The sequence below is a fragment of the Scardinius erythrophthalmus genome (assembly GCF_964197995.2).
Source record: "Scardinius erythrophthalmus genome assembly, chromosome: 9".
In the NCBI taxonomy this organism is placed as follows: Eukaryota; Metazoa; Chordata; class Actinopteri; order Cypriniformes; family Leuciscidae; genus Scardinius; species Scardinius erythrophthalmus.
In genome coordinates, this window is record NC_138229.1 from 24,056,218 (window position 1) to 24,071,026 (window position 14,809).

The window sequence follows — 14,809 nt, forward strand, 5'->3', positions numbered from 1 at the left end:
AACATTTGAAAAGATTTTTTTATTTTCACAGAATTCTAAACTCATTGCTGGTGACTGTTTATACAGTATTGCTTTGAATTAAATATTTTCACATTTAGTTGTTGCATCTATCACAGTTGGTAAAATCTATGTACAAAATAAAGGTTTACAGTACTCTTACATTTTACTTTAACAGTGTCTCTTTCTTTAAAAATACCAATACAAATCTTTCCTTTTTTTGTTTTTTCTTCTTCACATTGTGCTTGGTAAAAAAAGAACTTCTTTTTGTTATAATGGGGTTAAGTGTTCGCTGGGGGATATGTACATGCAGCAAGACTTTTGTCATGTGATTTGATGCGGCGCTTCCAGCATCTCCATGAGGAAAGTGTCTATAGGTGTGTCTCCGATAAGTTTGAAGAAGAACAGGTGCTCCAGGCACTTCAGTCCTATGGAGCGCAGAGCGGGCAGACGGAGGAGCAGCTTGGCAAACCTGAAAAGAGAAGAAAAAAAAAAACACTCAGACTCCACAACTATACCCGCATGACCTACGAATAAAGAGCCAAAGTCTGTCTTAAAATACAGAAGAAAAGAAGTGCTGTTGCATCAATAATTTATCAAGGTTTCAGTGCGGGAACTACCTGCCGGGCTGATCGGGGTAATTGTGTTTGGTATAGGCCTCCAGTGAGGCGTACACCTTTTCCCGTAATGCCTCGACCTCTGATGGGTTTGACAATCCTTTCGCATCTATAAAAGGGACAGTTACATAAAACATAAGAACACATGCATTTCATCATCCTGACTTAAAACTGAATGTTGCTGTCTGAACAAGAAATGTATTTATTCAACCATTCTACACTGTTAGAAAAAAAGGGTAGCACTTTATTTTACAGTCCTGTTTTGCATGTACATACTATGTACTTATTATATCAATTATAATAACTGGGTAATAACTAGTTACAAACCCTGAACCTACCCCTAAACCTAACCTTAACCCAAGTAGTTACTGTATATTATCAGTACTTTCTTGGGTAAGTACACTTTAAGTGCACGTACTGTAAAATAAAGTGTAACCAAAAAGAAGTGTTAGGGGTACAACAGTGTGTCCCTAAAAAAGGTCATGGTAAAAAAGGTCATGGAGAAATGGTAAAAAAAAAAAAAAAAAAGTACTGCCTCATTGACAAGCTGTTGTAAAAGCACTAAATCATCAAACGGTAACCTTAGAGACCAAAATATTATTATATATTATGTTAATAAAATATAAGAATACATTAATCTATAATATTAAATATTAACATTATATTTTAAATAACATCAATACATATATTCTGATTAAGAAAATCCTATATTGCGATGCAAAAAAATACGACTTTATAGTAAGGTTTCATTTTTTTAACATTAGTTAACTACATTATTTAACATGAACTAACAACGAACAATACTTCTACAGCATTTATTAATCTTTGTCAATGGCAATTTCAACATTTACTACTACATTTAAATTTGTATTTGTTAACATTAGTTAAAGGTAGGGTAGGTAGGAATTGTCTAAAAAACTTCTTTTTCAAATTTGTTTAAACTATTTATATATCAATACATAATTAAAATGTAAGTACTCTGAAAAAGAAAGTATAAAAATCGAGTGTCTATAGACCTCTCACGACTGTTGTAAACACAGCTCATTATTTCCATTCACTCCACCCCTTCCCTTCTGGGCTCCTTCCAAAGCAACGCCCCCAAAACACATGAACGCGCGACTCCGACCGCTGAGCTGGAAGACGCATTTATTTACCTGAGACGAGTGGAGAGGAAGGAGCACAGTGCATGCAGTGACATCATGTCAGAATCACATGTAATAAAAAAATCTAACTTTATCATTATGAATATAAACAAATAAGATGTATTTTAGTACTCACTATCAAGCTAGCATATTGATATTGGTAAAGTTTAAAATATATTTTTTTTGATTCGCTAACGAGCTAGTTATTTCTATAAGGCAAAGCTAAAAACAGGTTGTATTGATACACGTTTTTCCATTACCATCAGTTACACTGTGATGAAGATGAATTTCGTGTAAGATTCATAACATATATGGTGTTTTGCATGTAAGAGTTTCCATGATGAAAGCATTGTTGACTCTGATGAGGACTACACTCCAGAGACAAGTACCGCATCGTCAGCTCGAGGACAGGTCTGGGGTCGAGGGCGAAGCAGAGGAGGTCGTGCAAGAGGCCGTACAACTAGGGTCCGAGGATATTGACACGCGTTTTATTTCTTTGTTTATCCAAAGACTTTTTTTTCATTACCTTTTCTAGTACTGTCTTCCTTTTTTTGCCTTGTTTGCCTTCGCTAACTGCATATGCCGGTAATGTGAATTTTGATTGCTCTTTCTCTGCCATTGTTTTGCTATTCCTAGGTTCCGTGCCTCTTGAATTCCTCAAATCAAACGGGTTCGCGCAAGTGGGCAGATCCTGTGGCAAAAGGGTGGTTGCCATGGTTGCGAGAGAGTGACAGTCGCCTAAGCCAATCCTTTGTTTCGTCCCGAATGGAAATAATGAGCTGTGTTTAATGCAGATTAAATGGTCTAGAGTCACTCGATTTTTATACTCTTTTTTTCAGAGTACTTACATTTTATTTAATGTATTGATATATATAGAAAGTTTAAACAAATTTGGAAAAAAGTTTTTATAAAATTCCTACCTACCCTACCTTTAATGCATAGTAAACTAAGAATTTGATTTTTACTAACTAATATTTTAAAAGATTAATACATTCTTTAACAAATATATTGCTTCTCGTGTTAGCTAATGCATTAACTAATGTTAACAAATGAGACCTTATTGTAAATGGTTACCATTATTTCTGATAAAATGTGTTCCCATGAACTGTATTGGGACATGATTATTTGTATCCACCTTTTTCCTACGTCCCATGACGCTTTACACGAATTATGGGAGTAACATCTGTTAAACGGTAAACAATCAGCGAAATGAACGCAAAAATAAGCTTTTTCAAAAACTGGGTGCAATGAGATTACATTATTCTACTCACCCTTCAACCATCGAACATTAAAAGGACATTTTAAAGTGTAAAAGCATTAACAAAGAACTTTCAACAGACCACAAACTACCCCAAAAGATTGATTCTTTCTGCAGCAATATTATAGCACACGTACGTCTCCAAGATGTCTGTAAAAGAGCGGTTCATCGGATAAAAATCTTTAAAAAGTCAGTTTTACAAACATTCTAAATTATAAAAATCTTAAAGGCGTTTTCTAAATGACTATTTAACATCTGACAGATGAAAACACGCACATCAAATTGACGTCTCCGAGATGTATGTGTTCTGTCAGGTAGTATGTCTATATTATATAGCATACTTAATCAAAAGTGTTCTTTAACCTTAACATTGAGGGATAATATTTCAAAGTGCTTTCCGTCATTTTGACAAATAACTGTGACAAGCAGGGCAGGGCCGATAACCGTGAGAGAACGGCGCGAGGCTTTACGTTCATAAACATGAAGGAAAATTGACAGAAAAGGCTTATTTGCAGCGCAACCTTATAATTTGAAATGAATCGTTCTTTTGAGTGGACCTTCCCCAAACCGGAAGAGCCTCCCATAATTCAAAACGCAGTAGGCTAATTAGGTAAAAGCTGGATATTTATATAAAGCAGCAATATTATTGATTCAATTGGATGAGAACTGAACTGAGCTGATGACAACACTTCTTTCTGCAGAGCTGCTTTTTAGATGAATTGAACTCATTCCATAATTGATGAACTTTACACAATTATTGAACGGAACTGAATCAACCCTGAACTGAACTGAATAATGACACAATTGTCTCAATTGTCTTTTTAGAGCTGCTTTACAGCAGAATTGAATTCTGTTTGCATCATTTAATCATTGTTTTCCTGTTTATCCTGGTAAAGTTGCTTTGAATCAATGTATAAATAAATGTGACTTGACTTTAGGCAGATCTGTCTGTCTGAAATTGTCTGGACCTTGTGAAGGCTCGGGAGTGCCAGGTCTTTACCTGGGTTAAAGAGGACGATAGCTCTTAGACAGCCCAGCTCTGTCTTGTCCATCTGCATGTCCTTCATCTTAGACACCAGCTCTGTTAATACCCTGTAAACATTATTATGTATTTAGATTAGCATATTGGATATACAAGGAATCAATAATATAAAGAAATGTCAAATCTAAGTGATGCTAAAATGATAAAAATAGTGGACAATGTCATATGGAAGTGACTTATTCTAATGCAGAGGGATCAATCAATGGAAAATCAGTATGATATGCGCAATGCTTTACTTGAAAGGCGTGTTTGTGCTTGTGTTTTGGCGGGACAACCTGTCACTCTCATGAGATCACAGCAATAGCAAACCACAACCATCCAATCAATTATCGATGGACAAAATCGTGTCCCGCCTTACTTTTTTTTTTTTGCTTGAGAAGCCGTATCATTTGGACATACAGTACGTCACAATAGGGAGGAAAGACTATCGCAACTTCTGTTTCATGCCGACTTTAAAAAAGAAAGAACATGCTTTTTTAGAACATGCATTCACACATTTTTTAAGTGTGGGTTTGAGGTGGTGAGGTGGATTTTGTGTTGCGACCTGACCTGTCAAATATCGAGCCCACCCCGGCGCTGTGAGCACTGCTGCGGTGGACATGTAGGCCGGTGGCCAGAAGGATCCCGTCTTTAACCGTCACTGAACGGTGTGAGAACGAAGCGATGAGCAGCTCGTTCCAACCTAAACACAAACACACACACACTGAGAGCGTGCGGTACATTCTACAGACACATTTAACATCTGAATAGAGGGGTACTGACCTGCTCGAAGCAGGATGACCTGGTCATCCAGAGGGAGGTCAGAGAAGTGCGGGATTCTTTTAGCCCACTCAACAAGAGTGAAGAGCTGCTTGTCTGCGGCCTGGCAGATGTTGGTCACTGGGTCATTTGTCTGAGAATCAGAGGCACAAATACGTACGTATTAAAGAATTGATCATATGGAAGAAAAATACGATTAAAATGAAATCTCTCTCTAATATCCAAATTGTTTCTTAAAGCTACACTGTGTAGGATTTTCTCCCATCTAGCGGTGAAATTGTTTATGACTACCAACTGAATATTACTTTCTAGCCCCTCCCATTCCGAGGGCGGTTTTAAGTCCCACGGTGATTTATTATTTCAAATCTGCCGTCAGTCGCGAGTAATCTCCCCCTCGCATTCGTCACGCTGCCACTGAGTGTAAAAACGCGAAAGGCGAAGCTTGAATTTCCAGATATGTCCCTCTTTGGCTAATGTATTTTCAAGATAGATGCGCAACATGGCTTCCGCCATTCGAGCGACTCGCTCATATGTATTCTAAATGGCAGATTATACACTTACGAGCATACTTGATTAGTTGGTTGAAGTGATTACTCATTAATGAGAACGTATAATTTTGAAAAAACAAAGTGTTTTTTTGCTAAAAATCAACTTAAGATATTACACAGTGTAGCTTTAAGACAGCACCAACATTTGATTTAGAGAAAAAAATAGGTATTTCTCCTGCTTGTCAAGTTGATAAAGACCCTAATATTGCACTGCAAAATATCTTGTTTCTTAAAACAAGATAAATGTATTTGAGAAGCTATAATAGTAAAAGAAAAAAGAAATATAATATATAATAGCAAAAGATACTATCAATTAAAATACAATATAACAAAACTAATAATAAACTAATATTAAAATAGCTTAATTCAAGATATATTCTTTGCAAAAGAAAAGGGTCTTGCTCTTATAAACTTTTTTGTTTCTGAAATTTATCTTATTTTAAGGATTTGTAGATTTTTTTTCCTGGAAAACAAGACCAGAAATATTTTTATTGATCAATATTTTTTTGAGTGCACCAAAGGTCAGACAGTTTAAAAACCTATACATTTAGTCTCACTTTCATGGTTAATGTGACACTTCATAAGTGAGCTATTATTTCTCTTCGCTGAATCAGTAATTATCTTTTTGAAAAAGTTAATTTTTCAGGGGTTTTTTTGTATGGAAATTAATACTTTTATTAAATTGATGAAAAGTGACAGTAAAGACATTTATAATGTTAAGAGAGATTTTTATTTAAAAAATTCTTTCTATTCATCAAAATAATTGATCAGTTTCCAAAAAAAAACAATTAAGCAGTAACATTGTTTTTTCTACATTGATAATTTTAAGAAATGTTTTTGAGCAGTATATATATCAGCATATTGGAATGATTTCTGAAGGATCATGTGACACTGAAGACTGGAGTAATGATGCTGAAAATTCAGCTTTACCATCACAGGAATAAATTCCATTTTAATATATATTAAAATAGAAAACAGTTATTTAAATTGATATAATATTTCACAATATTACTGTTTTTACAGTGTGTTTGATAAATGCAGCCTTGGTGAGCATAAGAGACTTCTTTCAAAAACAATGACAAATGTCACCAACCCCAAACGTTTGAACAGTATTGTGCCTTCAAAGCTTTTTATAATATCTTTAATATTTATCAGAATTCCATCATGTTAAAAAGTAAAAATGAAATGCAGTTCACAGGGACATCATATTGCTTTCTAAAAGAATTGTCTCACCGAGTTGCCCGTGCTGGACTCCATGTAAGCGTCAGTCTTGGGTTCCACTGCAAGCTCAGCGTCCAGAATCTTCTCCACTGGCATTTCCTCATTAAAGCTGCAACTGGACTCCACCTCATTATCGCTCTTTTCCCGACCCCGCTGTCTCTCTTCTTGCACCGCTGTACACACGAAAAAACTTCATAATAAACAATAATCGCATAATACACAAGCAAAAAAAAATTTAAGCAAGGTTCAAATGACCTGCACAAGTCATTGATGAAGGTCTCTTTCATTTGTGTCACTCACCTTCTCTCTTCATGCCCATGGCCAGACACTTCTGATAGCGGCAGTACTGGCAGCGGTTCCGCTGGCGCTTGTCTATCAGACACTCCTTAATTTCTCGACACGTGTATGTGAGGTCTTTCCGGATGGTTCTCTTGAAGAAGCCCTTACATCCTTCACAGCTGTAAACACCATAATGTTTCCCTATAGGTAGAGAAATATATCCTTCTTTAAACATATCCAAGAATACAATTTCAGTCTGGCTTCAGTCATAGAGAATATCAGCATGGCTAAAAATGCACTAGTGTGTATGAGGGTCATTACCTGAAGATCGGTCTCCACAGATGGCACATATGTGTTTGGAGAGGGACCCCGGGCTGCCGCAGGAGTAACTGCCCAGTCCCGCCAGTCCTGGAGGAGGTTTAATGTCTTCTGAGCTGCTAACACTGTTCAGAGAGTTCATCTGTAGGGAAAGACAGAGTAACGAACAATGGAGTGAGCTTGTGTTTATGTGTGTGTGTGGTTTCCCACTCCTCTTTGAATCACGTGATTGGCTGAATGGGAATGTTCAATTACACATTTTGCATTCACTCTCTGTGGCTTTGAGCCTTATTAGACATGAGTAGTATACATTTTTCAAGGTGTTTACATGATCGAAATGTGAAATACTGCAACAATGGAATATAAACGTTAGAGTGCTTCAGCTAAATGTTGGCTAAGTAAACTTGGCTAAGTGTAAAATGAACTTAGTCTTCACCAGTAGAGGGCAGTAAATACTTGGCATGGCAAGTTTTATGAGCGAAACAAGATGATGGTCAAGTACAGATCAGATTGCTGTTATAGAATTAGACACGCATGCCCAGAGAGAGATAGAAAGGTCAAGGAATGGAAATTGAAAACAAACCAACTAAACCCCAACGGGTTAATAGACCAATAATAGCTTAAAAAAGTGGATCATGAACTACAATGTCAGGATGTGCATTTTTAATGAAACTTAGAGCTGTGCAATTGTTAATGCATATTTCATAAAATGTTGTCTTTCCCCAAACTTTGCAAAGGAGCACTATTTAGCTTTCAACTAAACAGTGCGCTAATCTCAAACTTCAAGCATTAGTCTATACACAACAACAGTTCCATACCAGAATAGTGTCAGACCTCAATATGAGCTTGATAACCCTTGTGAAAAAGAAGTGTGCTTAATAGTACTGAATGTGCACTTGTAGTGTACTTCAAATCTTGAAAGTATACCTAAAATAACTGTATTTGGAGATAATATAATATGAATTTAATAAAAGTCCACTGAAGTGTTCTCAAAGAAAGCACACTTTCAAGATTGTTTCTAAAAACTCATTTGTACACTTTGCAATAATGTAAAATGAAACATTTTATTTTAAAGTACACTGTAAATCAATGTTTAAATACTCTTTTGTCATTCTTTAGAAGAACACTTATTTTGATGTGTTGACTAACATACTAAAGCACAAGTACTTGATTATAATTTTAACTGTTGTGTGTTATTTGACATTACATTTAAAGTTCATATATTTTAAATGTATTAAATCACTCATCAGTACAAGTGCGTAATTACAAATATATTTAAATACATGATACGTGACATATTTACTCACTATAAATACTTGTCAGTAGGCTTTTAATGGTCTATTAAAGGGATAGTTCACTTTGAAATAAAATTTTGGTATGTTTTAGCTTACCTCAAGGGCATCCAAGATGTAGGTGTCTTTTTTTCCACAGTAGTTTCAATTTTGATATTTTTAGGTCAAACCGTTCTTGTCTTTCAGTCATATAATGCAGGTCTATGGTCACTGTCTCAAAGAGCATGCACAGAGTCCAAATTAAAACAATTCCCCATCGTAAGTACACATTGATGGCCTAAGACACGAAACAAGCGGTTTGTGTGAGAAAACGAACAGTATTTATATTGTTTATACCTCTTGTAACACAGCCACGTCCAAGTGATCTGAGGGCGTGCGCGCTTCCTGCTGTGTGACGTGTGCGCAGACTGGTGCATAGATATATATACACTAGATGTCGCCTTGGCTACGGCAGTTCATTGGAAGAATGTCTTTAAGGCGAAATCTAGTGTACATATCTATGCACCAGTCTGCGTACACGTCACACAGCAGGAAGCGTGCGCGCCCTCAGATCACTTGGACGTGGCTGTGTTACAAGAGGTATAAACGATATAAATACTGTTCGTTTTCTCACACAAACCGCTCGTTTCGTGTCTTAGGCCATCAATGTGTACTTACGATGGGGAATTGTTTAACTTGGACGATGGGGAATTGTTTTAATTTGGACTCTGTGCATGCTCTTTGAGACAGTGACCATAGACCTGCATTATATGACCGAAAGACAAGAACGGTTTGACCTAAAAATATCAAAATTGAAACTACTGCGGAAAAAAAGACACCTACATCTTGGATGCCCTTGAGGTAAGCTAAAACATACCAAAATTTAATTTCAAAGTGAACTATCCCTTTAACCACAAATTATTGGTCAGAAATTAGCTACATTTAAGCAAATACACTCATTAAAAAGCCATTGCTGTCTCAGATAAACATCAAAGACAGAATTAAGTTTTTGGCAGAATATGGGAAGTTGTATGTGGAGTGATGAATCACAATGAAATGATGCTCCAGAGCGGTTTCTTAGAAAATCTGCCGAGAAATATAATAATAAATGCATCTCTACCACAGTGAAGCATGGAAGGAAGAGTGTCATTTTGTGGGGAGCCTTTTCAGCTGTGGGTATTGGTGAGCTCCTTCACTGTGAAAAGTCATTTAATGTTTTGGAGTACAGGAGAACATTGCAGAATTGCTTGCACTCACGCATTCACTCACACAAACATGTTGATTTTTGAGAGCGCTATCCTTAAACGATGAGCCATTCAGTGAGGCAGAAAGATGCCGGGAAGGTGATGCACAGCAGCCACCATCACATTCGCTCTCTTTAATCTGCTGCCTATAGCCCATATATTATTCAGAGCTCTTGGCCCTCGCTCACGAGAAGCATTCCTCTACAGAGGCGTCCCTACTTTCAGGCATGACATTCTCACATGACACTATTTACAGCTAACAGTATGGCAGGTTTCCACAGCTTTCTTGAAGTGCTGCATATTGCGCCCGCTGCAGCGCAGCCTCGATGCAATGATATCTCTCTCCATGTGAGCCAAGGTTATACTAGGGCTGTCCGTCACGCTACATTAGGTCTTTTTAGGCTAGACTAAACTGAATGGGCTGTTCTCCCTCGGGCTGGAGGGAGGCCCTGCAGAGGAAAGGAGAGATGCATTAAAAGAGCATTCTGCATTTGCCTCGCTGCCTCTTGCAGTGAAAGTTTCTCTGATCGGAAGCTTGGATGTTCCGCTAACTCTTCCATGAAATAGCACAAATTATCCAAAGGAAAGAAAAGAGGTTGTGCTCTTTTAGAGAGGATATCGTATAATGGAGAATTTGCACTAGTATGCTAGTACACGAATCATTAAATGACATTTCTGATGTTAAAAGCGTACTTTATGCTCCATCTCATGATATAAACATTACAATCTTTCATAGACTAGTGATTCTCAACCTTTTTGACTCCAAGGCGCTCAACTGTCCACAACAATATTCAAAGGCCCCCTAGTCCTAGTTTTTTTTTTCTAAACTTCTTATAAAGAGAACACCTTTCTGTAAATCAAAAGTAACTACAACAAGTTTAATTATATAAAAATGAAAATAATTAGTTTTAGGAGCTGAATGTTCTTCAGTGTTCCCAATATTTTTAACTAATGAATTTACATGACATGCTCATGATTTACTAGCTTGTCATGGTAAAATATATATTCATTATAAAAATGCCCATCGAGTTTTAAGATTTCATTCATTTAAATTGCCTTTCTAGGTATAGAAAAGTATGACAACCTCCCCCATCATGAGTGGACACGCCCCCTACTGCTGATTGGCTGCAAGTGTGTTGTAGAGCTCGGTCCAATCTACTTTCAAAAGCGTTTTTTCAGAAATTGCTTACTGCACCTCTTATGCTTGTTTTGTCTTATTTGAATACATTTTAATTAATTTTGAGGCCTTTGTGGACGTTTGCTTCCACAACCCTCTGGTTGAGAACCACTGTCATAGACACTCTCTGGACTGTACCTGTGGACTGTTGAGTGCTCCATAACCCATGCTGGAGGTGGTGGGCATGGAGGCTGAAGGCGAACCCAGGGAGGAGGAAGTGATGACTGAGTATGGCGACCCTAGACCGTTGATGATGGAAGGGTGATGGTGGGACACCATGGAGCTGAGAGGAGGCTGGGACGGAGGAGAGCTCAGGTGACCATGTGTTACCTGCAAAGAAGAACCTGAGAACAGAAAAAGGTGATTAGTCTCCAGCAAACAGGGAACATTCTCAGAACTTTGACTAACATTGTGGGAAGGTTCTTTTAAAGTTATGCACAAGTATTCTTCCAGTAACATTAATATAATGAACGTTCAATTGTCTGTTCTTTAATAATGTTCTCAAAACATTCACAAAAATTGATTTTCTGTTTATTTTCTGTTCTAATTTTAATTCTGTCATCCTACATCCTACAGTAAACCTGTTTGGAACAACTTGAGGGTGAGTAGAAATGATGGCAGAATTGTCATTTTTGGGTGAACTATCCCTTTAATGTTCATCATATAACCAAGAAAAAACTGTTTTAAATTTTTTAATAAACTGGACATTTTGAACATTCAGAGGACATTAGCAAACCGTTCTTAGAACATATTTTGTCTGTATCCGCCATGAACAGTACTGTGGAACTGAAAATGAATCCACATAATAATTTTTCCATTATTATGTTAGAAAAATTATATTTTTATATTTTTCAACTATTAAAAATATAAATATTAAACTAAAATAATTGTAATTCATTAATTAACAATGATTAATAATGTGAATAATAATTCATAATCTTGAAAAAGATTTGAATACATGGTTGACCTGTTCATATTTCTCTCTTTTTTTTCTATTCATCCACTATATAAATACAGAAGATGTCTTGTGACAATTTGACATTTTCATGCTAGAAATGCTGTGAGACATCTGGGGGCCGTGTCAGTGATGGGGTAATGGTTGGTGGCATTTGCACAGTGTAGGGGTCATAAAAGTGACTAGCTGTGACTACGAGCACTCATGAATCATCACACATCACATTTCAGACACACATCAAATTTCAGATCTCTCACTCTTTGGTGCAAAATATACATGTTCATTATTTATACATAATATAAATGAATATAAATGTTCATCAACATAAACATTGTAAGTGAATTTTGAGTAAATAATATGCAAAATAGGAGTCTACATCTCATTTGTCATAATTGAATTGTAAATGTACGGGCATTATATCAGCTATATCAGTCGGCACTGGTCATTGAAAAACCTGATTGGTCGACTAATAGAGTTAACACCCCTTTTTTTTAGAGAGATTAAAATGGTATGAACCTATATTAAGCAAAGTTTATTTTAAGATAAGTTAAATACCTTAAAATTGAAATTTCAGTTTAATACCAAAAAACATGGGCTTTTAAATTAAAGAGTCTATCATGCAATATGGAAATTAGATGCAGACCCTCACCAAACCTTCACAATACACACCTTGTATTTTTAACATGCTATAAACAACCACGTGCACAAACTTCATTCAAAGTCAGTCAAATCATTCCAGCAAGGCATTTTCACTCACTCTCACTGTATTTTAAAGGCATGATAGAGCGGCTGCTTTCCATCTTTGTTGTAATGCCTCTTGCTCCTCACACAGAAATGGCTCTGCCACCGTGACATGCCCTGAATGACCATGTAAAAGCTATCCTCAGCACCCACACTTACACAAGTCTCCGTGTCCTGGCTAGATTCTGGGGGTATTAATGACTTCTAAATGTCACATTCTGATCTAAAGGAACAGCTATCCTTGGAATGACCGAGTGTGCATATGTTCAAAGGGCACATCAACTTTCTTTCACTCTTGCTGGTTGGAGATCAGACGGAACGTGATATTTAAACGGATTCCACTGTAAAACGCATTTAGAGCCAGATAAAAAGGAAACCGGAAGTAGATACTCAAACACACAACTTCAGCAGGTCAGCAGAGTTCGTGTCACTGTTCTGTGTCACTGTAATCAGAGCCGAGATTAGCCATTACTGTGTTTTTAGCCTCAGACAACTGCTACAAAGCAGGGGATTTACATGATTTTATCACGATCATGCGACACTGAAGACTGGAGTAATGGATGCCGAACATTCAGCTTTGCCATCAAACAATAAATTACATTTTAAAATACATTAAAAGAATATAGGATATATTTTAAGAAACACTATTTTTGATCAAATAAATGCAGCCTTGGTTTCATTCAAAAAACATTAAAAAAATCGTATTAACCCCATACGGAGTACAATTCTTCAATGAAATCCTAACACATCCATTATGGTCAAGGATCCTAAGAAGTGATCACGTGTTGTTGATTTTTCATTTGACAAAATGATAAGCAATAATTTGCTTTCTAGTTGAGAAGATTAATACCGGCACTCAATCATTCAAACATTTAATAAGCTTGCTTTAGCAAAGCAGAACACATATGGCTGCATCATGTAACATGAGCCACATGAGGCTGTCATTGCTATGCTGAACGGTTCGATAAGATTTGGAGTGGAGCTTTGCCTACGAAGTGTATTGTTGCACAATTAAACCTATATATAATATACAGTAAATATATATAATATATAAAATGTATATATATATATATATATATATATATATATATACATTACAAGCAAGCAAGATCTCTCTCTCTCTCTCTCTCTCTCTCTCTCTCTCTCTCTCTCTCTCTCTCTCTCTCTCTCTCTCTCTCTCTCTCTCTCTCTCTCTCTCTCTATATATATATATATATAATTTATGGTGTATGATATAGCCATGTGGGTAACCTGTATGATTGTTTTAGGACAATAAGAAACTGAATTCATTTTAAAAACCCTTTAGACTGGGCTCTTTTGGAGTACTTATAAGGGTGTAAAATATAAAATAGAATTCAGTGAACTCATTTAAAATGAAAATAAATAAATAATAACCTGAGATGACTCAGTTCAGTTGTATAGTATTTTAACAATGCTATTAACACAAAAACATTGACGTCTAGATTGAAAGAAGAAACCTTGACTCGGATAGAGAACGTTGTGGTTTAGTAAGACCTTGTAGAAGAACATCTTTGTTATTTGATTGTACATGCTGCTTTGTAGTGGGGGGGATGAAAGGATGAAAGTCCACCAAAAACCTATAACTGTCAATGCGGTTGTACGAATTCATTCAAATTAGCCACCAATTTGTCAAAGCGTAAAATAGTTACAAATCGCCATGAGAGTGTTGACTTTTTCTGTTTTGCCATCGACCATGACCTACTTCGCAATTTTGACAAGCTGCAGTTGATTTGTTTGTTTATCTTTCAGGAACACAGCTATATGCTGGATCCTAAAGTATCCGTGAATAAGGGGGTGAGGCTGGATGGAAGAATTCCCCTGGGGATGTGTGGCGGACTGATGCTGGATTACCTACTCAGATTAAAGAGATTATCATCCTGTGGCTCACAGGGGAACTGGTTTATTGATGCAAGCCCAAAATCTGATAATAAGGTTTAGTTCGAAATGTCAGGGAAGGAATGTGTGCTGGTTGGTTTTGTGGTAGTGGGTTTAATAAAACTATTTGATAGGCAGTCTATCAATCACTATTTCAAAGACAAACATTTTCAAATTCTTAAAGTCGGCATGAAAAAGAAGTTTGCGATAGGCTTTTCTTCCCTACTGTGACGTATATCCAAGTGAAATGGCTTCTCGAACAAGAAAAATGTGGGGCGGGACTTGATTTTAATTTAATGTGATATTTGATATCACAGAAAGCGATGCAGATGAGTAAGTAAAGA

General features: G+C 36.5%; 1 protein-coding gene across 5 annotated transcripts in view; it reads right to left on the reverse strand.

Annotated features, from left to right (window-relative positions):
* Positions 1-14,809, reverse strand: part of rxrga (retinoid x receptor, gamma a) — a 25,940-nt gene continuing 11,131 nt past the window's right edge. For 2 of the 5 annotated variants that reach the window (XM_081374722.1, XM_081374721.1), the window contains exons 2-10: positions 11,012-11,217; positions 7,185-7,323; positions 6,885-7,064; positions 6,597-6,757; positions 4,819-4,948; positions 4,606-4,738; positions 4,015-4,106; positions 618-723; positions 1-469 (exon numbers count right to left, since the gene is read on the reverse strand). In XM_081374722.1, the coding sequence (XP_081230848.1) occupies positions 322-469; positions 618-723; positions 4,015-4,106; positions 4,606-4,738; positions 4,819-4,948; positions 6,597-6,757; positions 6,885-7,064; positions 7,185-7,323; positions 11,012-11,152 (1,230 nt within the window). In that variant the 5' untranslated portion in view covers positions 11,153-11,217 and the 3' untranslated portion in view covers positions 1-321. Of the gene's footprint in view, positions 470-617; positions 724-4,014; positions 4,107-4,605; positions 4,739-4,818; positions 4,949-6,596; positions 6,758-6,884; positions 7,065-7,184; positions 7,324-11,011; positions 11,218-12,585; positions 12,734-14,809 lie in introns of those variants that run through there. The other 3 variants (XM_081374719.1, XM_081374718.1, XM_081374720.1) reach the window with 3 other exon arrangements.